Source organism: Oenanthe melanoleuca, chromosome 1 (assembly GCF_029582105.1).
Source record: "Oenanthe melanoleuca isolate GR-GAL-2019-014 chromosome 1, OMel1.0, whole genome shotgun sequence".
Lineage (NCBI taxonomy): Eukaryota > Metazoa > Chordata > Aves > Passeriformes > Muscicapidae > Oenanthe > Oenanthe melanoleuca.
In genome coordinates, this window is record NC_079333.1 from 23,992,758 (window position 1) to 24,016,039 (window position 23,282).

Consider the following 23,282-nt stretch of genomic DNA (forward strand, 5'->3'; position numbering starts at 1 on the left):
TGGATGGCTGTGTTTAACCAGCCTTCTGGTGTGCTGCTTGAGAGAAAGAGCTTGGGGGAAAAGAAAACGGGAAGGACTAAGGCTGAGAAGCCTAGAAGGTCAGCAAAGTGAATTGTGGGTAGATGGAATATAGAGGAGCCCTTCATATTTCAGAAAAAGCAGAGAACTGTTTCTGCTGAGTCTCAGATTTTGGAGATGATCTCCTGTCTGTGTGAACACAGATCTCCAGCTGATCCTGGTTTGAGATCCCCCCTCTAGATGAGATGGCCCCTGCTTTCCTCAGACTTGTCTGGTCACTTGAATGTCTCCTGAGAAATGCAGTTGTAGGAGCAGCAGGAAGCCTGTGTCACTGTCCTGAGTGGTATTTATATTTTTCAGTGAGGACTAACCAGGGAGGAGGAAGAGCAGGAAGAAGGAAACTGTGTTATCACAGCTCCATTGTGGTGAACTATGACTGCTGTGCAGATACTTGCACCTCTGGGAGTAGGAAAAAACCAGCAATTTCACAATTTCAAACCTGGGTCAGAAAATAATCAAAAGTGGTCATCATCCTAATTTTTTTTGCGAGTGACGCCCTAGAGAGGAAAGGTCACAATGACAGACACCTTAATCCACTTGCCTTGTCCAGGAGCATCCTGTATGCTACATACCTTCTGTGCTCTCTCACAAAATCAACCAGCTCCTCTTCTGAGTAAGGCTTATCAGGGATGTGAACAGGCTCATCCATAAACGGTTCATAGAAGTCCACCTCGTTCAGTTTTAGGCCTAGCTTCTTGGCAACCTGTTGCAGTACAGAAGTCACAGGTGAGAGAACCTCATGTGCCCCTTTGGCTACCCAGAGTCTGCTGGTGGCAGAGCTGGTGGCAAGGTACTTGCTCTCTCTCTCAGAGCATGAACTCTTCGGAGTGGCCCATAAAATAGACTGGATCTTTCCTTGTTTAAAAACCCACTGATGTGCCCTACACTACTGGTGTCAAGCAGTGAGGCAGAGCAAAGCCACAGCCCAGGGCCTGCAGGCCTAGAGGGGCTGAGTTCCAAACCCACATCAGGACCTGCCTCCACACTGCAGAAATGGTCTTTTATCTTGCAACAGGGCCAAAACATCAATGCAGACACCAACATCACAAAATCCAGGAGAACGAGAAGCTGAAACCAGACAACAAATCTGGGAACATCCTGAGCTCTCAGCAAACAGATGATGGCATATGTGAGCTACGATGAAGATGTATGGATGCTTACCCCTTTGTCAAAGGTGGCAAAGAACTTGATGTAGGGCTGGAATTGTTCAGCAGCTTCTTCAAATGCCTTGAAATCTGGAAGGAGAAAAGGGGAATGAAGAAGATATTTCACAGACAGCTGGCTGCACTAATCAGCCCAGAAGGCATTGGGGAAGAACAAATACAAATTACTGTGACCTCCATCAGGTGATTGCCCAACATTTCTTACACTCTTACAAAGAAGGATGATTTCATGTGCAGCAACATGCTGTGCAGTCCCACAGTGTTTAGGAAAGCTACAGAGCCCAGTATGCCATACTTAACTGGGGCTGAAATCAGCAGCTCTGTGAAGGAGGTCTGGGGTAGTTCAGCCTGGGAAACACATGGAGTTGCTGCAGCATTAAGGATTGCTGCCATTCTCTAACCAGTCACCAAGTATGATTAGGCATGCTTCTCCCCACTGCAGGAGGATGGGGCAGGAACCAGGTAGGTTTTTCACTGTAACTGCTACCAGGTCATCCTGAACCTCAGGGTTCAGGAAAGATCCTCTCAGCCTGCAGGGGATTTTACGACAGGCATTTCCCACCTTTTTTCCAAGTAGTTATTACTGAACAATGTTAGGGTCACAGCCCTGCCCGAGCTACCCTGCAGCCCAATTTGAGAAAGATGAAGGGAGAGGTGGGTGGGCCATTGCATTGCAGACCTGGTGATATGTGGCTTGTTTACATAGGGAGAAGTGTCTTTCTGCTAAAGACAGGACATGCCAGGATGGGGTGCACACTGCCAGCACTGCTCAGAGAGCAGGGAGAGCACTTGGGGCTGGCAGAGGAGACTGCAGGGCTTAACAGGGAATTACTCACATGAGGATTTTTCTAGGCTTGTGAAAGTTGGATTTGCCCAGAATGGTCCCTGGTTGCACATCTCTCAGGGCGTGAGACCAGCCTCTTCCCAGTCGTGGGGGTCAGCAAGCAGGAACAGGGCAGTGCCTCTGCCAGGCTGCCCCAAAGGGCCCTGCTTACTGCTGCTGTATGTTTGCCACAGTAGTGGTAGTATTTAATGTGTGTCCCCCTTTCCCTTCCCCACCCCATTCCCTCCTTCCTTCTTTGAACCTTTGGGCTCACTGCTTACAAGGGACACTTTACTCCTTTTCATTGCTCTCTCAGTATAACTCTAACCTCAGCTGGTTTTTGGGTGAGGTAAACTCACTTTACTGCAGGAGCCCCTGGTTTATGGCCCTCTTCTCTTGCCAGCAGACACCTTGCAGAAGGGTCACTGATGTTGGTGTAGGACTGGGTTCATGCATTGTACCAGCAGAAACCTGCCTGCAAGCACACATCCTCCAGCAATTTTTTCTCTGTCACAGGTTGCTGTATACCACAACACCCTTCATGTTCATGCAGAACAACCAGTGCCCAGCCCCTAGAGCTCCCAGGCAGGCTCCAAGGCCCATGAGGAACGTTTGTCTTACGTTCTGAGTCTTCTCCCTTGAAGTAGCCGATGAGTTTGATTTCGTCGTCAATCTGGTCAAAGGCCTGAAGCTCCAGCTTGCTGTTTATGACCTCCACGGGGTCCTCTAGCAACTGCCATGAAAAATGCATGTGGTAATGCAGTGATTTGCAGCATCAACCTATGCCTGGCAGGGTGTGTCACAAGCAGCCTAAGCGAGGAGAAAGAGGTCACCCAATTTCTCTGCTGTTGGAAGCCCTATTTAGTGCTCTCTGCCTTCATGTGAGGAGCTGAGAGAAGCAGGTCACCTTCAAAGGCAGATGGTAGTAGGTTCACTGCAGAGGTAGAAGCATTGAGAGGGAGGCTGATAGAGGACTGAGTAACCCAAATGAATGCTGAGGAACCTACTGTAATGAGGGTTGGTAATAGCGATTGCAGCTGGCTTTAAGGAGGCCAAGAAGAAAGAAGAACAGTTTAAAGGAGCTGGTATGATCCTTATGAACATCTGTGAATGATACTTGTGTATCTAAATCTATATATACTTTTTTTCAAGTGTCATTTGCTGGAAAAGATCATTGCAAAGACCTTGCTTTTGAAAAACATTAAAACCAGCATGCTAGAGGGTGGCCAAAGAGTGGTTTGGAGCAGTAGCAAGTCTAGATGTGAATTTTCCTGGCTGATCCTCCTCTTATGCAAAACAGTTTAAACCTATTTTTGGTCCTACACATATCACAGTGTTAATGAGGAAGTTGGAAGACCTGTCTGGGACTTTAGAGTGTCACTGATCCAAACTTTGTTTCTCTTTTCTTAACTTGTCACTGCTGGTAAAAAGGTTCAATCTCATAATTTTGCCCAACATAAATCACGTGTGTTTTCACCAGAAGAAAGAAAGAAAGCAGGCAAGCCACTGCCTATAGAAGAGTAGAGAACCTCTGGGTTTCTTTTACTTTTCAGATCAGGCTGCCAAGGCACCATGGACGTGTCTGGTTGTATTTCCTTGCCTTGCCAGGTATTTTCCTTCCTGAGTGGAAAATGCAAAACCAGAAATCCTTGCTCTCTTTTCACAGAACATGATTTTTCAGTGACCCACCTCATGGCATAGCAAGCAAAAACTCATGAAATGCCTTACAGCATTCTTGAGAGCAATGCTCCGGTGTGAGGCTGTGCCTCTTCTGTGCCTGCAGCAGCATGTGCTGTTTCCTGCTGCCAAGCTGCTGCAAAATGTTTTCATTTATCATGCAAAGACCATGGTTTTGGTCTGTTGCCTCTTCTAGGAATAAAATATAAATAAAGAGAAGTGCAACATGTAGATGTGGGATTCAGCATTGCTTTTGCATTTAGGCACAAAGGTGAGTACATCATTGTGCCCATGCAAAAAAATGACCCAAGACCGTTCAGTTCTAGGACCCTGATTTCCTCTCACTTGTGGCAGTGCAATTTGGCAAGTTTATTAAAGGGATGCTATGTTGCTTGTGTCTAGTAAGCCTTTTTCAATGCACTGAGCTCTTTTCAGTTGCTCTATGAGAATCCCACTTCTTGAATATTCTTTTTTTGAAAATAGCTCTTTTTTTAAAAAAAGAAAGATAAAACATTAAAAAATTTGCAAATGGCAAAGTGTTTGCACACAAGTTTGCTAACTGAGGTGGGTGAACAGCAGTCCGTTATATGGATCGTAGCTGATTTCCATTCAAATACTCTACAAATAGGAAAGAGGGGAAATTGTAGGGTACTACTTTTCCTGGGAACTCATGGTCAGACGGGTATTAGAGAAGATGTCAAATGCCACCTCTACCAGTGAATAGCGAACAGGCATGAATTTTCAAACAAAGGTACACTTGTTTTTTTAGCAAACCAAGTGTTTGCAAGGTCTTCTCTGAGAGGTTTTATCTAAGCTTATCTAAGGTTTTATCTGAGCTTATATGTACTTACATCCAAGAGGAATTCCACCAAGACATCTGCAGACAATTCCCCATCAAATTCAACCAACCGCTCATCCTTAAAGACATAGAGACTTCCCTCTTCAACCAAGCCTGAAAGAAGAAGAGAGGAAACAATAAGGTGGTTAACATGTTGTTAAAAGTGTGTTTAGTGTTGAGTGTCTTGTTTGTTATCCAAGCAATTCCTCCTGGAAAAAAATGCAATTGCCAGTTTGCTGTGTTGGTCTAGTTAGAAACAACCCGAATAATCCCCTGACTGATGTTTCATGACACAGGGGACAGACTTCAGCCAAAACTGGTGTAAACTTCTTCTCAAATGTTGAACTTTTCATTCAGGTCACAGTTTGGTCTCAGCTGGAAAAATCCTTCACCAAGAACTTGTTTTAGCTTGGCTGTCTATCTTGCAGTAAATACTGGGCTCTAACTGGCAGCTTAGTCACTATATGGAAACTGGATTTTGATTCGGGTTGTGCTCACACTTCGGAGAAGGCTGAAGTATGTGAACGTCGCCAATGACCTGAAAGTGAGCTTCAAACTGTCTGAGACTTAGCTGGCCTTGGCAAAAGGGTTAGAAACCAATGATAGAGATACCACAGACTGCAGGGTGACAGATGTCAATGTTATATCACAAAACTGAGGACTGAGTGCCACAGAACCTTGCTGGAGGTTCCAAAATCAACAGCACTGGCCTCCTGCAATGCAGGATGGCAGGGTACCACTGGCCAAGGAGGTTGGTAGTTCATTCCTTCTTGGAGAGGCAGAAGCTCTTGTCTTTAGTTTGCTCCCATTAGTACTCACAGCTGCTAATTTAGGAAAGAAAATTACAGTCCAGTATGCTTAAACCTTAGGTTTAGTGGTATCTGTGTGTACTGTTGTATTAATGTGACACAGTATTTCCTCATTGCTTTGTGAGCTAAAATATGAAGGGACAGCCAGACCCTGGAAGGCAGCTGTGTCCAGGGGTGGGCAATGCATCAGCCTTCCACCTTTATAGCAGATTTCCTCTTTCACTCTGCTGAACAAGGCAGAATGATTAGCACCTGACTGACATGCAAGGCTGTGGCTGCCCCAGTTGTTGACAAGGGGTCACTGTGTCATGGGTCTGATGGTATTTGTGGGACTTAGTGTTTTCCCCGTATGTTCTGGTTCTGCGCTGCTGTGTCGGTCTTGTCTCTGTGTAGGAAGAGCTGGAAGTTACTCCGTGGCACATATTTACTATTTCTACACAGAAAGCTGTGAACTGACACCTTGTCTTCATTACAGCATGAATTGCCTTTCTTTTTCACTTAGTGTGGTTTCTTTTGGCAGACAGACCTTTTTTCTAAAAGCCCGTTTTTTGTCTTGTCTCTCTCATTCTCACCCCCCACCCCTGATCCTGCCCCTGTTGGGGTGGGCAGGTGGTCAGTGTGCAAGTGCCACCATAATCCTCCCCATCTCGGTTGGACATCACTGTGCACTGTGCACTGTTTGACATCACTCCCACAGTCTCTCCAAGCTATTCCAGAGATGTCAGACCTGAGACTCACCTAACTTTCTGGCAAGCTTGGCATCCTTCTTGGAGTCCACCATCCCAAAGCCAATGCTCCTGGGCTCCAAGACCTGAGCTGCCAGCTGTGGGAGGAAGCAGAGAGACCAACATTAATAGTGTTAACACCACAGTGTAGCTAAAGGGCATTACGCCCTGCTAGCATGACATGACAGACATGAGTGACCCATATTCTGCTGTTGAATAGCACCAATGGGTTGGATGTGTCACATGCTGCCTCTTTGCTGAGATAACCCAGAGGTCACAAGGGTTGGGTTTCTTCCCATTGTGTTGCAGAAGGGAGTTTGCTGGCACTGCCATGTGCTATTCACTGCTGTTTGACACTGGCCTCAGGAGAGGGCTCCTGAGAACTGGAGACACCAAAGCAGGGGGCATGGCTGGAAGAAAGTCCTGTGCCACCAATACAAAGCAAAACCTGTTTTCTCTGTGGTGCCTTGGTGGCCTCCTGCAGGGGAGTGCAATGTGGGCGCCATGGACATTTTAGCTCTGGAAGGGCATGGTGCCAGGCAGCAGTGAGTGAAGGACTCTGCAGCATCATGTTTTCTTCATGCATGTGACGGCGTGGCCAAAGCAGGCTCCTTTTCCTATGAAGTTTTGTCTCCTGGTCAGGCTTCAGTAAGCCCCCAGATCCTGGTCCCCTGTTTTTACTAAAGAAATCTAAGTCCAGCCATGCTCATGTTCACCTTCTCACAGTTTTGCAAAACCACTGCACCCTGTTCCTACCATCTTTGATGAAGGGGCCTCTTGATAATATTGAGTTCCTGCCTGTTTTGTGAAAATAGATATGTGAGGAAAGGAGAGACGCTCTGCAAGGGCCCCATGGTGAGAGCGACCCCGGGTGAGACCCTGTGAATTCCAAATTGGCTCCTAGAGATGCAGTGACCCTGGAAAATGGATCCACTTGTGGATTGGATGACTGATAGCTCCACCACGAGCAGACTAGAGACCCTACAAGGTAGTAATGATGCTCTGAGAACCACCAAGCAGCTGTAAGAGCCTCCTCCTTCCTTTCTGCTGCACAAATGCCTCTGATGCTGATGGTCTTTTTGCTGTTCCTCCTCCTAGCCCTGCTGGATGGCGGGGGATGATGGAGATGAGGGGTCAGGAGCCTCTGGGGCAAGAATGTCCCTATTAGGGCACAGCTGTCAGTGCTTGGCAGCAGGAGGCTGGAGGGGGGCAGAAGAAAGCCATGGCCAGAGAGATGGTGGATTGATTTATGAGGAAGCTCTCCAGCACCCAGCCTCCTTTTGGCTCCCGCCCCCAGACTCAAAGCCAGTTTGAATGTCACCCAGCGGCTCTGCCACTGTGGCCACGTGGCCCCTTGGCTCCCCTGCTATAAATAGCTTCTGCCTATGCCAGGCCTCTGTGGAAGTGAGCGGTGATTAGAGGCATCGGGGTACAAAAGTGGCAGGGCAGCCACCTTGCCTGTGCAGCGAGGCGTCATGGGCCCAGCCAGCTCCCTGTGCTGTCATCACACAATCTGTCCCTGACATTCTGGGGCATGGTGGCAGGCACCCTGGTGATTGGGGCTCAGGGACCTTGCTTGAGCAAAAGGGAGAGATGGAGAAAGTAGTTGTTTTTTTCCTTCCACAAATTACACATCCTCAGGCCTGTCCCAAAGCCCTCCAGGAGGACACAGACTCCACCACCCACCACAGCATTGCTGCAACTTTGATCCTTCTGCAGCCACCTTCCCTATTGTCTTTAGGGGAAATCCACCATGTGAGGCAAAAGGGATGCCTGTGTTACACAAGAAACGGGCATCCATGCTCTTTCCTTGCTCTTTGCCAGTGCTTTGAAATGAAGGTAAGGCTGCACACTCAGGGCTTGTGCTTACAATGGAGACTGCCTGAAAGGGGCAGAGCACTGGTTTGTGTTTGCACATCCATTTATTAGACTGATAAGGCACTAGTCTGGTTTGACATCCCATCTGGTGGCTCAGGCCGCCTTAGAGCACCTGTGAGCAGCTGGAGCCCCATATTTGCAAGGAGAGATGGACACCTCTCATGAGCTCTCTAGACATCTGCAAGTGAGTGGTGGTAAAAGAAGAGATTTTCTGTTTCCCATTATGGGGATCTGCCCTGACTGGACAAAAGGATGGAGCCTGTAGGATCATCAACTTTCTGGGACATTGTCAGCATGTTCCTGCTTGTTGGTGGTTGTATATACCAGCAGAGGTTCTTGAGAATCACCACTTGAGACTCGGGCTGCTCTGTGACCAAACACAGAATGGCCACGGGAAGAAGACTTGTTCAGTCATGTCCAGTCCAGTCCATACTTGATTTAGTTACAGTTACATCAGCCATGTGCAGCCAAAGGGCAGTTTAAGCCCAGCACACGGGAGATATGTTTAGGGTTTCTTGTGGGTGTTAGAAGGTCAGAAATATGCAGAAAAGCTGCAACACCTGCTACAAACAAGCTGTTGGATGTGAGCTGGGATGTATGCAAGAGAGGAGGCATTGATCAGGAGTCATGTATGCAGCATGCACAAAGTAACCCTTCAGAGTGGTGTAGCAGAGTGGCAGCTCTGTAGCTATGAGCATAGAAGCTTGCTGAAAAAGAGTAAAAGTTTCAAGAAAAGGTGGGTGATGTGATGAAAGCCTTTCTGTGTGAGACTGTGGGAGTGCTCAGTAGTCAAAAATGGTCTCAGTAATGCTGGAGGTGTGCTTGTTTGTATGGCAGGGCTTGTGTGACTGTGTCTAGCAAGACTGTCTCCTGGAGGTGTATGTGTGGTGGCTGTGAGTGTTTGGAGGTGTTCCTCTGAAGAGGCTTATCCCCAGAGATATGCAATAGTTTGGGCATATAGGAGAGTGCTTGTGTATGGTGTGTGAATGTGCCTGCGGGGACAGAGCTGGGAGCTCAGTGGCCAGCCTGTCTCCTCTGCAGGGACCTTCATGCCAATGAAAGAGGAGAACAGTACAGACTGAGCTCCTCTCCAGAGCAGGGTCTCACAGCAGGGAGGTCTTTGTGCAACATGAGAATTTCGGGAGTCCAACACACTGTGGCAGAGCCTGGAGGCAGGAGACTTTGCAGGGTGTTTATGGTGGATTTTGCAAGTGCAAGCTATGCAGGGACTGGGCATTGCTCCTGGCCTTGCTTTCCCTGCTTTCCACTGCAGCAGGTGAGTCTAATTCGTGTATAGGTGACGATACATTCCCACACCTATATCTGAACCCTATAAGGCAGCAAAATACGGAGTGTGCCAGAGGCACAGCAGTTTGGCTGATTGCCCCCTACTCATTACAGTATCAAGCATTTATATATCCCCTTACAGTATTTTATGATTCCATAAAGCTAGTGGATTTTGAATGCAGATAATGTTTCTAATTTTGACAATCCTCTTGGCTCAGGACCTTGGGACAGAGGCATCTGTAATCTAAGAGCACAGCCCCTCCTCCTCCTCCTCCTACCTTTAAATTCATATTGCTTGAAGTCTTGGCCAGCCAAAGCCCTTGCCTTTATGTCAGCCTCTATCTCTATACCATGTAATTTAGCTTCAACAGCTGCACGGAGACATGGAGGGTAGAAACTGCTCTGGAAGAACTGAACATAACAGATCATGCAGTCCCTGAGGTAGAGCAGGAGCCTTAGGCTGTCAGAGTTGGCTGAGAGCATGAGCAAAGAGCCCAGTAGGCTGTAAGATCATGTCCCATGAACATTTTGCAGGCTTATTCTCATGTACATGGAGTCTTTGCAATACATACTTTCTACCCATAGGATCTCAAGCTGTGCCCTGTGCAGCACTGGGAAAAGGAGGTGTGAGCTCAGCAGCATCCTTCCTTTCTCACATATCCCTCAGATAATAACCACACTTAAATTTGGGTGAGCTTGAGAGGGTGAATGGCCCTCTGGGATGTGTGAAAGGTCCAGCCCAAAGTGAAGTTTGAGTACTACCAAGTATGCAAGAACCCTGTCATCCTAGATGGTGTCCACAGCTGCAGGCACTCAGAATAATGGGTATGGAAAGGCACAACACCCTGCCCAACATCTCAGCTTCACACTCCTATACCTATCTGAGCCTAGGTGTGATGCTGGGAAGTTTTGGGAGATTTAAGAAGTCCCAAATGCTCATTCTGAAATCCTAGGTTATACAGCAGCAGAAATGTCACTATGTGCCTGACCATGTTCCTATTCCCGCTGCAGACTGATTGTGCCAAAGCTTGCATTTGTTGTCATTTTTGCTGCCAAATGGCAGACAAAATCCCTCAGAGAGGGTTAAAAATGAGGGTGAGAGGAGTGGCTGTCTCAGCTTGGTCAATTTTCATTGTAAAGTGACATTATGGCATTCTGGCCTGCATTTCCTTCCCACTTCTCATGCTCAGAGCTCCCACAGACAGTAAGACTCATCTTTCCCAGCTGCTCTAGCTGGGAGGAAGGAGGCAAGGGCATTTGGGTGTCTCTCAAAGCCATCATGAGTACACTTCTGGCCATGGGGAGCTTTCTGTTTTGCTGTTAACGTGGAGTAAGAAACAAAACTCCGGCAATACAGGGAGAGGAGCAACAGGAGATGATGAGGAATCATCCCTCAAGCAATCTACACTCCTCTGCTGCTTCTCTTCTACTCTCTTTAAAGCTGCAGTTGATGCTGATGGTCAAGAACCTGGTTGATGAAATTGTCATGATTGTACATCCCAAAGTGTTAGGGTTTTATTTTCAGAAACAGCAGGAGGAGATTGCAAGTTTTTAGTGTATTCCCCGAAAAGTTTTGAATCCTTGAGCAGGACTAGCACCTACACTATAGTTGGTTACTTGTTTGAGACATTGGGCAGTTTCTTGGAGAACAGAGGCTGTTATTTCTCTTTCCTAATGCTGTGCTGTCCCCATTAGCACCCACTTGCATATCACACTAGTAATGTCTTAGGCTCTTCCATAATTTAGGCTGTTCTGAAGCTCTGTAGTGATCAAAGACAAGGGCCAGAAGCCTGCTGAGCAGCTGCCACTAGAAAAGTCATTTTGCTGGCAGTGGGGACTGAAGGGGAGTACACTTTTCCACCACCTGAAATGGTTGGAGAGGCTGAGCCTCCCCTCCTAGGGATCACTGCTCCTTGGACTAAAAGACAAGTCCCCAGATACGGAACACGCAAAGGTCACTCCCTCAGAGCTGGCTTTCACTGGTAATGCTTTAAAAATGCTGCCCTGGAGCTTTAATTGTTGCGCAGCCACTCAGCGGGGTCAGACATACGGCAGCGTGCTCTTTGGCTGCCTCTCTAAAGGTTTCAGATAGCTAGGGCTGTATTTTTATCTTCTCCTGGCATCCCTAATTTTAGCTAGCTGCAAGCCAAAGCACAGCCTCCTCAGCTGTGAGCTAGCCGAGGCTGGTGCCCATGCCACCCATGGGCGGGGGGGCCACCTGCCCCTGCTCCCAGTCCGTCCCTGCTGGCACTACATTGCAGATGATTTGACAACTCAGCTGTGCAACTCGCATGGCAAGGGCAGACAGGGACGACTGCATGTCTCTGTGCGTGTGTGCTCTCCCTGGGGTCTTGGACAGGGCAGGGGCCACACCGCTAAACTGCCCTTTCCAAAACAGAGGCTGGCAGTCTAGTTTGGGAGCTGTTCTTGACAAGAGTGAGGCCATAGCTTCCTGGTTCTCTTTCTGCCCTCAGAAAAACTGTTTTGAAACTGATGGCTGGATGTTGCTGTGAGGCCCATGCAAGGCAGAAAGCTTAATGGGTATTAAGCCCATGCACCTACACAAGCCCATGTAATTCCTATGCCTCTGGCTCTCAGGAACAAGCCAGATTTCTCCAGTTTCTGACCCAAGTGAGTATAAGCCAGCACCTCTGAAATCCTGGAGAGTCCAGGATGCTGCAGGCAAGAGCTGGGAGCTCCTATCCTGCCTCCACAGGAAGGATCAGAGAGGCAAGGCATTGGGGGGAGCACAGTGGACCTTGAGACAAGAAAACTCTTTCCTCCATGAAGTGAGCAGAGAGAAATAAGAACTGAGGGAAGCTTTAAATATACACAGCCTTCCTTGCACTGGGTTTGAGGTGTCAGAGGTCTGCTAGCTGATAGTAGTCTCTCCTGCCAGGGCCAAACAGGGTTTCCAGAAAAAGAACATATCATGTACAGCAAGCACCTGGCCTTCACTGGAGCTGTGTCAGAAAGCACACAGGAATGAGCACCATCAGCACTGTTCAGGAGGGAGTGCTGACCCTCTGGGGTGCCAGGCAGGGGAGGAGCGACTGCCTGGGAATTGAGTTCTTGGTCGCTGCTCGCTCTATTTCCTCGGGCAAGCTTTTTTTTCTCATATATGTAGGTAAATCCCAATGTGCAAAGGGAAAAAAATGAGAAAGGAGAATTTGGACCTTGCTAATTCACATCTTTCCTAGGCCGTGGATTTCATGCCTGGTTGCCTATTATTTAGAGACAGAGGCTGCAAAAGGACATCTTTGGTCATCAGACCCAGAATCGTGTCATTCAATCTCTGTCACGCAGCAGTCAGTGTCCACTTAAAACTCATTGGACTGTTCTTCCCTTCCTCCTCTGGTGATTAGGGACTTTGTAGTTCCAGGCTTGTTTTATTCATAGGCCATTTGTTCTTAGGCTTTGCACTTAAATAGCTCTTCTCCCTCACGGGTGTTTAGAAAGAACTATCATATCCCCTTTCCTTCTTCCGCAAATGACACCCAGGCACAAAGGAAGGGGAGTCTTGGGCTTTGATTAGTTTGGCTTTAGATGAAGGGCACAGGCAGACCAGGCTCTGGTGTAAGGTCAGGGTGGGTGAGCATGGCATGGCCACCCCTACCCAGTCTACCTCACAGTGCAACAGCTGCCCCAGCCTGTGGTCAGCCACTGAGAAATGTCAGAGTCCAGGGCAAAGAACTTGAAATGGTAACTACAAACACCACACATGTCCACAGAGTAGTGGGTGAGTGTGAGCTCAAGCTAACCCTTCTTGGGCCCCTCACTCAGGATAAGGCCAAGAAAAAAAGAAATTCTCTTTTGTGAGCCTGGTGAGACTCTGGAACTGGTTGCAGAGAAAATGTGGATGTCCCATCCCTGGAAGTGTCCAAGCCAGGCTGGAGGGGCTGTTGAGTAACCTGGTGTGATGACCCACCCTGATGAGGAAGTCACACCTCATCTAGTGGAAGGTGTTCCTGCCCATGGCAGGAGGGTTGAAATTAGATAATCTCTAAAGTCCCTTCAAATCCAAACCATTCTGCATTTGTATGAAAGACATCTCATTATACAAAAGAGAGACCCTGCCTCTTGAGAACCAGCCCAGCACAAAGACACTGGGAACCCTTGCTGGCACTTTTAGGAGAACCTCACTAGCATGGCAGGATGGCAAGACCAAAGAGGATGGACTTTTCCACGTTTTCCCTCAATTGCATTTCTGAAGGGAGGAGCAACTCAGAAATTTCTGAGTCTCCATGCATCTCAAGGTCTTGCATAGAAATGGCCTCAAATTGCACCAGGGGAAGTGGAGTCACCATTCCTGAAAGTGTTTAAAAGAACATGTAGATGTGGCACTCAGAGATATGGTTTAGTGGTAGGCTGTGCTAGGTTAATGGTTGGACTTGATGATCTTAGAGGTGTTTTCCAAAGTAAATTATTCCATGATTCGATCACACCTACAGAGGTTGTCTGCATCTGCTGGACTGTGATAAGAGCTCCACACTTCAGGGCCAAGAAAGGCTACAAATCCTGAGCAGACTTGGCCTTGCACTCTGCCAACAAAGCAAGTCCAAGCTCTCAGGGGTCTGCCATGTCTTCAGGAGATATTTGCATTCTTTAGATCCTGAGATTACAGCTGGTTTCTGCTCATGTCAGAAGAACTTATGTCAGTACAATCCTCTCCCCAGTCATAATTTGGCAGATGAGAAAGGTGCATTTCAAAGCACAGTAATGACTGTGAAAGTGAGGTCTTAGGAGAGATGCTGCTCATGTAGCCAGTCTGAAGTCACTACTGGGAACTGACAGAGGGACTTCAAAGAAAGAAACATGGCCATAATAGGTAACTCAGCCTTGGAAATTATTTTTGCCATGCTTTTACAGAAAGATCAAGGCACACTGTTGTCCCTAGATGTCAATGTGCCCATCTGTGAAAGGGAGCTTTCTGTAACCTGTTTTTGTGACAGTGAAATCCTCTTGGGTGCTACTGCTAAAAATCAGTACTCTGCTGGCTGTTGATGAGTTAAGACCTACTTACATGGCCTCAAAGGGGAAGTAATCAATGTACACTTTTCCCTTTTCTTCTCCAGAGGACTGAGAATTTCTGTGACACTCATTGAACATGTCTTGTATCTCCATATTTATACCTCAACACTAAATTATGTTGAGGCACTGTCCCATAAACATGGCCCTTTTCAAAGAAAATGTCTAAAATCTGAGTTTGTGAAACTAACAGCAAAGGGTGCTTAAAGAAAGGACTTGGGTTTATATTTCTAATTTTTAATTATATTTTGTATTTTTTAAAGATTTTATATTTATATATCTGGAGATGGGGATAAAGTCGAATCTCATCTCCTGATTCTTATGGATTTTTGAGATAAAGTATACAGACCTAAGCTGGTAAAACTTTATTCTATGTTGCATGAGAAGCAGAGAGATACCTTTTGCTATGTATTACATGGCTCTGAACTTTTATGGGAATATCTGCTCTCAAGAGGGTTCAAGATCATATGAGTGAAACTACCCCCAAACTAGCTCATCTTGTGTACTACTTTTTCCATCCTGAGCTGGAAGCTGCAGTAGTTTCAGCACTTGGAAATAAGTGAATTAGAAGCTAGAGCTTACACACAGTTTAATCCTTGGCTTTTACTGGACTCAAAATCCTTCTTTCCCTTTCACACCACAGGGAGATACTGGCTATGTTTCTATGTGTTACAGAATTGACCAAATATGTTCAGGAGTTTCACTTTGTTTTGCCATTTATTGCTAGAGGCTCGACTGATCCTAGGCCGCATCTGGAGAGTACCACATCCTTCTTCTCTTTTCTCTTATCAGACTGGTTTGTGCTAGGGCAGTTCTCCACAAACTTTCAGTCCAGGAGCACTGTTGCATTGAAAGGGCTGAAATATCTGGGCTTGGTGGGCATCTCTTTTTTAAGGATATTACACATGCACACAGATGACAAGGGAAGAATGGTGGGGGAGCTGGGACTAAGGGAGCTTGAGCAGAAAGAGTGCATCACAGGCAGTCTGCTTTGATAGTGAGAACACCTCAGCTGCTGCAGAGAGCTTCTGAAGTGTAAAAGGAAAGCCCCTAAGACCAATGGTCATTTATTCTTACTACATGATTCCTAGAGACAGGAGCTGGCCCACTGGAAAGCCAAACTTCCTATTTAGGACATTCAGAGATGAGAAGGGAGATTTGAGAAGTGATGGTGTGAAACAGGCAGAACAGGTATTTCTCAGCTTCACTGCTCCGATCTTTCCCCCTCTCAACCCTTCTTCATTAAAGTTGAGACCATTTAGGACAAGTAGATTTATCTTTGACTTGTTTGTTAGTTATTGTGATTGCTTGGCTGTTTCATCTTTTCACTGTGTTCACCTCATGGAGAGTGCAGAGTTCTTGTAAACATCATCACAGGGTAGGAATGGCCACTATTATCTCTGGGACTGCGTGGATCAAACTCTGTATTGCCCTCTATGGAGGGCATACTCAAGGTGCAGGTGCTTTCTAGTAGCCAGTGGTGCAGAGTGGAATAATAGGAGAAAGGTACACAAAGGAAAGGAGCCCTTTAACCTGAGCTATGAAACAGCCTGTGCACATGATATCTTTGTCCAGGGTTGTCTTAGTACAATCTTTCCCCAACTCTTTTCCATCTCAGCCAGAAAGCAGTAGGCATTTCAAATCAATCCTTTGGCTATATTTCCTCACAGACCAACCAACAGCCCCTATCTTTCCAATGTGGACCTGAGGGGCTGGCAGCTGTTCTCATGAACAAACGATGGTCCAAAGAAGCTGCTTTTGCACCCAGAGGGGTTCAGTTGTCCCTGGACTCTGTTGTCACCAGGTGGCACCCAGCAGTGTAGAGGGTAAGAGCTGTTAGGACCACTTCATAATGATCATCACCTTCATTCCCCTTCTAAACTGGACAGTCACCCTGGGCTGTGTGGGAATTTGTTGATCCAGTACACCTGGATACAGGTAGCTGAACACCCCAAGTGCTGTGCCAAACGCAATATCAGCTGGATGACATCATTCCTTTTCCGGTGATAGTGGGTGTGTGTGTACCCTCAGCTTTTGACAGTGTCAGTCACTTTTACATGCTACTCTTCTTTCTTGGGAAGGAAATTTTTCCTATCATATCACTTCTTGGTCTGTTGTTCATAGTTATGTTTTAGTAAAGTCTTTAAATAAGTGCTTAACTTAACATCTGTGCTGTCTGGTTGTCAGTTTGATTTCCTAAGTATATGAGAGCCTTATGATTATCTTCTCTCTCTCTTATTTATCAGATGCCTTCCCTAATAAATTTTCTAGCTATTGGCCCTTTTCAATCAAATTTTCCAGAGTCAGTGATCTCAAACATAATAAAGTTATTTCAAGTTTTGTGAAGAGCAAAGACTTGGAAGGGAAAAGGCTGAAGTGCCCTAAAAGAAAGAAATGTTGCCATATGAGCTCAACCCCAATGGAATTTCAAGGGACCCAGTTAAGAGAGAGCCTCACATGCCCTTCGCTCCTGGGAGAGGCCTCAGTCAGAGCTGGTTCCTGATGAGCTACATATTTCAAGGAGCCTTGGCAGATGTCTCTTGCTCTTTACTTTGGTGTCTAAGGTAATTCTTCATTTCTTTGATCTTTGGAACTGTATATTTCTTATAAGGTACATGTCAGAGAAGCAGAAAGGGTGGACTATTTGGGGGTTTTCTGGACTTGAATTCATTAAGTCCATGTGCTCACCCATGCATGTCCATGAGACAATCTGATGTAGCAACCCTTAACCACCAACTCAGACCTTTGCTTTGCTCCTCACCTGGCTTTGTATTGGATAGAGGCTCACTTTTATTCCTAAGATTGAGACTGATGACATTGTATGGAAGGGGGCTAAAGACACAATGTATTGCCAAGCTGTGAAAGCAGCATGTCTCAATGTGAAAGAGGAGGAAAACTGTCTGTAAGTTAAGATGGAAAAACATAAGGTGCTCTAGAAAGGAGCATCTTATCACAGGCAGTGCCCTGTCCTGGGAACCTCCCAAGCCAGCTGGCAGGAATAGAGAGGGCTGGAGTATTTACCTCTTCAATACCTCATTTCAGGTGTAATGGACCTTCAGCACTCAAAAGTCCTGATCCCTCTACTGAAATTAGATATGTAAAACCTTTCTGAGTGAACTTTTCTTGGGTTTGGCTGGAAGGAGAGCCCTGTCACTGCTTCTGGTGGCTACAGAGCAGCTCATTAAGACTTGCTCAAATTACAAAAGAGCTGGGTTCAGCTGCTGACTGCTTCCAGGAGTACTGATCCCAGGCAGTTCATCTCACAGGCGAACAGTTCCACATCTCACTCAAGGAGCCACTGTAGACATTTCTTTCCTCCTCCCTGTGCTGGTGAACATACAGTGAAGTTGGCAGCTGAATGAGCTTGCACAGGGAAAATTAAGAGTGAGCCCCTATGGCACAACACATTATGGCTTGAACCGAGGGAGTTGATTGCTTTCACAGGAAGGAGCAGATTACAGCTTTGCCCACTCCTTTCATGAGTGCTCCCAAGGTTGAGTTAGTACAGAAATTGGGAACAGTAGCACCATGCTGGCCTGTGTCTTATGCAGAATAGAACATATTTTCTCTGTTGTGTTCTGAGACCCTCTCCTCTTCAGATTCCCTCTGGGTGGCAGAAGCAAAGAGTGCTCAGTCTGCAGATTTCTCTTAAGCCTGGGCTGTCAGATTGCTGGTGCTGCAGTTCCCAGTCCAGGAGAGGGACGGTTATGAAACTGTGATACATGCTTTGAAAATTTTGAGGGCAAAGCCACAAGTGCCGGTTGATGTGTGGCACCATTAGTTGGAATCTGAGCACTAGGGGACTGGAGCAATTATGTATACAATTATGTAAAGTCTGCTGCAGGTCTAACCCTCAGTCTCTTGCCCAAGGTCACATAAGAAGTCCATAGCAGAGAGCAATTGGAAATTAAATTAATTACCCAAATCCTAAGCTAATGTACTCACAGCTGAAATCCAATCCTGAAAAATAAAAGCTTAAAGCCAGATTGTATTGCAGCTGTTGCATCCTGGATATGGGTCATTGTTAGCATGGATAATGGTATCATGAGGACTTAGACATCAGACCATAGAGCCATGAAAACACAGAATGGCCTGGTTGGAAGGGATCTTAAAGATAATCTAGTTCCAAGCCACTGCCATGGATAGGGACACCTTTCACTACGCCAGGTTGCCCAGGACTCTATTCAGCTTTGCCTTGAACACTTCCAGGGATGGGACATGCTTCTGTCAGGTTTCTATAAATATGTATCTAGTAACTCTTAGACACGGATCAAACACAAAATAGTTATCCTATTAAGCAACAATGTTATTAGACTACCAACAATACTAATTTCAGCTGAAGTTCAAACATTACTCTTCTTTTCTTTGCCAAATGTTATTTGATCACTCACCTGCAGAAAGTAACCATTGCCTGACATGTGAGCAAAACCTGTTTGTTTGTTTGTTTGTTTGTTTGTTTGTTTGTTTCTTTCTTTCTTTCTTTCTTTCTTTCTTTCTTTCTTTCTTTCTTTCTTTCTTTCCTTCTTTCTTTCTTTCAGGAGGTCAGCAGGCCTTGAACTTGACACTGGACTTTTTTGGGTCCTAGCCCTCAGCAAGCATATTTTCTTATTCACATTCCTGCAGTCTCAAGGGTGCAATACATTTTCTCTCTGGATCTGATAAATAAAGCTGAAGTGTTTGTTCTGCAATTCTGAATTCACTTTCTTTTCAAATATGTCTTTTAGTTAAGAGGGAATATTTGCAAGAAATGGTAAGAAACATGCACCTAACAATCGAGGCTTGCAGCTGTACGATTCCCTAGATTACAGCTGCAATACAAGAAAGAATGCTACGAATCTACATTGTCACTTTTACCATGATTTATTTTACTGAGGATTAATGAATCATTCTTTCATGAAAGAATTAACAACACTTTTTTCCAGAACAGAAGTGAATGGTAGCATTAACAAGCAGCTATAGACTGATTCCAAGTAGGCAAGCAAACATCAGAAAAACATAAAGGGATTTAATGCTGCACCAACAGGGAGGTTTTGAGATGGGGAGCTAGGACACCCCTTTGCTGCACTGATAAGGTTTCTTTGCTGACTGCTCCTAGTGGGATAAAAAATGGGACTCAATCCAGAATACAAATGGGATACTGGCTTGCACAGAATGAGAAAAGATCAAAAAATTTCAAGTTACGGACTCAGGTGCTGAGATTTGGGAAAGCTCAGCTGAGCTGAGTTCATGTTTCTGAGGTTCCCAAAGTTACTTGCTATTGCCTGAGTTTCTGACAGACAATCCAGAAAAACTATTTCCTAGCAAATTGAGAAGAGCACAAAAGAGTCTTTTTCCTGAGCTTTGCAGAATTCAGGCAGGGGCTAAGTGAAATCCAGCTAAACAAACTTTTGTATGCCCAACCTCCCCTGCATGAGACCATTTGACTCTCCTGTCTTATGTCTCTTCTCCACGACTCTGGTACTGACCCTGACTGGGAAATGCAGTGGTACTTACCTCCAGGACCATCTCTGTCATCTGGAACTGCTTCTGGGAGACCTTGTCAGAGCTCACAGGCTCATGGAAGAGCAGGCAGAGCATGTCATACTTCTTCAGTGCCTGCTTGTAATTCTTCTCGTTCAGGTCAATCACTCGGTCTTTCCCATCGTAAGTAGGGAAGTTCAGTCCCTCTTCTGCCTTGCAGCAGAAAAGCAGGTAAAAACCTGCCAGGATCCAGCAAATTGCCTTCATAGGGGCACTCTTGGAGTGCAGCAAAGGGTGGGTAAATATCCCCCCCTTTCTTAATTTGAGAAGAGAGGGAGACCAAAGACTCCAGGTGAAGTTCAAGCTAAGTTTCTCTTAGTTTCTCTAAGTTTCTCTCTGCTGCTTTCCTAGTGTTGAGCCCAAACACTGCAAGGCTGGTGGAGAGCAGCAATCTTTGCTGTCTTGTACTCACAACAAAGAGGGAGACAGACGGGAGAAGCTGTCAGGCCAAGCCCTGGATACCTTACATAGCTGTGTCCAGCTCCCGTGTCATTAGGAACTCCATTTTTAGGAAGCAGTTGTTTCAGGCTAAAAATAAACCCTGCAATGAATAAAAAGGACAGATATGACACCATTGAGGGACTTGCTGGCACCCTGTATCATCTGAGAGAGAGGGAGTGGACAAGAGGGAGGGCGTAGAAGATGTCAGTCCTGGGAATATGCAGGCAAGGTTTGAGAAGGGACAGACTTTACTTGTACAGGGAAACTAAGGCACAGGCTGTCCTACTAGGAATTGACAAAAATAGAAGGTATTTACTGCAGTTTATAATAAGACTATCTGTCTTTACATCCCTTTGGGCATCACAGTGATTAGGCTTTTGATAACAGATCTCAGGTTAAACAGTTTCAGAGCCTCCTCTGCACCGCTAGAGGAAAAGTCATGTTTCTTCAACAGCAAAGGAGGTGAACACTTCTGGGACTTCTTTCTTTTGCCCAGAGCACCGTTTGGAGCTAGCAGCTGACATTCAAGGTGCTTTCTGAAGCACATTCTCTGCTTGTGGGGCAGCAGGAGAATTGCTGGCCCTTGGGCCTGTAAGCCAAAAGCAAAGGGAAGATTATGTTGCAGCCTCCCATTTTCCACCAGTTCCCAGGCTGCATACATTGCTGGCGAGTGGTTAAACCTTATCATGCTGAGGGGGCTGACAGTTGGGAGGCATGTGCCCAAGCCAGTGTCTTGGGGCAGGAGTCAGGGCTTTCCTCAAGAGGGTGGTCAGATGGCACCATCGCTGCCAGCTGCCCTTTCTGGGACCTGCCTGTTGGACTGTAGCAGGTTTTTCACACAACCTTCTTTCATTTCCCAGCAAGCTGTCCTGCCTATTCCTCCTTCTTCATGTCCCAGGGATGGTGGCCAGTTCCTCCTTCTGTGTGATCGCAGCACCGCTGCTGCTTTGCTGTATCACCTGCAGAGCGCTGCTGGGGGAGAGCAGTTCAGAGGCACAGTCCCTTAGCTCTTCCCTTCCTCTGACCACGGTGCCACCTCTGACCCATGACTAGCAGCAACAGGCAGGTGGAGGCAGGCCAGCTGGCCACAAGCCAGCCCTGGGGCTAGCATGGACTGGAAAAGGCCTGCTGAGGGGCTGGCAGAGAAGAGTTTGACAGGGGCACAGCTCCTTCCCCCTGCCAAAGTGATATGCAGACAAGTGGCCTTATCAGGTCTTTTCCTTGCATGCTGCTCCATCATAGCTTTGCTCTGTCCACCCCAGAGAAGAGACAATATCCCTTCTTAATGCAATTGTTTCCATTAAATTGTATATCTGGGATAGTTTTAACATTTGGGGCAAAAGGTGAGCATTACTTAGCAATTACAGAATCGTAGAATCCATTATGTTGTAAAAGACTCTTAAGGCCATTGAGTCCAGACAGTAATCAAACATTGCTAAGACCAGCATTAAACCATGTCCCTAATCATCACATCTACATGTCTTTTAAATATCCCCAAGGATGGCGACTAGTGCACTTTCCTGGGCAGATTTAACACATTGCCTGCGTGACTTAGGAGCACACATCCTTTCACTTCTATGTCAGCTTTCACTTCCCACCTGAACAGCCTACAACATACTGACTGAAACCCTCTGGGTAATAGTTTCCAAATCTGTCTTATTTCCAAAACCTTTTCAGAAGTTAAATATTTGCTGGCAAATTAAAGTCCTAATGACAAAGCCTGAGAAATCTGGATAAAAGCCAAATGGGCAAGACAGCTTCCAAAATATACTACTTAGAGGCAGCCTTCAGGGGCAGTCATTTTTAGAGGGAGAGATAAGTCCAAGTAAGTCTGATTGCTTTTAGTGGGAGACACAAGACTTCTGTCACAGTGGGTGGCAGTGGCTGGTTAGGTTTATGCTGAGGGTTTAGGATGTAAAATACAAAACCAAGTTTGTGGGATGATTAGACATACATTAGACTAGTTGCTTGCCTTTGAAGGACCCCCATGGATCTGGGGTGCAGGAGCAGGCTTCACTGATGTTACAAAGTGTTTTAAAGCATTAGCACATTAGACAGGGTGTGAAAATGAAATGTTCGCAGCTACTTCAAAAACTGACTTATGAGGTTCCTGACCTCCTTTATTCTGGTAGATGTTCAGCAATTGCTCCACTTTGATATTGCTCAAGCTATTTTTATGCACTTTTTGTCTAGTCTGATTAAGTTTTTAATCTACCTAAAAATAGATATAATCCAATTTTAATTTTCTCCTTTTTTATTAAATCAAAAAAGGAACAAAAATGCTTCTTATTCACAAAAATTGTCTCTTTGTTAGCCCCACATGAATCTTGTTTATCTGCTTGTGGCATGAGCAGCAAGTATTTGTGATTGTTAGGCTTCGCCTCTGCATCAAAGTGAATTCTTCCAGCAGACCAACCCTGGGTGTCATGGTCACCAGAGAGTCCATCTCTTTGTGTCTCCATTCAGAACCTCAGTGGGGCTGCTAGGGCAAAATCTAGTGGACATTTTCTGTGGTCTTCTAGCTCTACCTGCATCTATATGCAATTCAAGACACCTTGTTCACCAAGAAGTAACAGTGAATTCCTCAAAGTTGGAACAACCGCCTCAATCACCTGAAATTCTTAATTCCAATAAACTTTAGTCAAAGCAGATGTTCTCGTTGCAGTCCTGCCAATACAGATCTGAAATCCTGGATTCATGTGTTTTGAGATGTTCAGAACAGTAGTCAAATACTTGAATCTGAGCAGAGCTGCTTTGTTTTTGTCCTGAAGAGTAGCAGAGCTGGGACTGAAGCAGATGCTCCCACAACTGGACAAAGGCCATAAGTATTATGCCTTTCTCTTCATCATGTGTCTTAGCTAACATCACCACACTGAAATGTGCTCATCTCAACCCCAGAAACAAAATTCCTTGGAATTTCAAAGCATTTCCATTCACTCTCAGATAATGTTTTAAATTTGGAATTTTGGGTCAGGCTCACAATCAATATAAGCACAGTGTGCAGACCTCATGCAT

General features: G+C 46.0%; 1 protein-coding gene across 1 annotated transcript in view; it reads right to left on the minus strand.

The window, feature by feature from the left end:
* Positions 1–20,304, minus strand: part of CASQ2 (calsequestrin 2) — a 32,204-nt gene extending 11,900 nt beyond the window's left edge. Inside the window, exons 1-6 of the mRNA XM_056485285.1 lie at positions 19,800–20,304; positions 6,127–6,211; positions 4,593–4,693; positions 2,686–2,797; positions 1,240–1,313; positions 651–781 (exon numbers count right to left, since the gene is read on the minus strand). Of these exons, the coding sequence (XP_056341260.1) occupies positions 651–781; positions 1,240–1,313; positions 2,686–2,797; positions 4,593–4,693; positions 6,127–6,211; positions 19,800–20,033 (737 nt within the window). The 5' untranslated portion in view covers positions 20,034–20,304. The remainder of the gene's footprint in view (positions 1–650; positions 782–1,239; positions 1,314–2,685; positions 2,798–4,592; positions 4,694–6,126; positions 6,212–19,799) is intronic.
* Between the last annotated feature and the right edge of the window lie 2,978 nt (positions 20,305–23,282).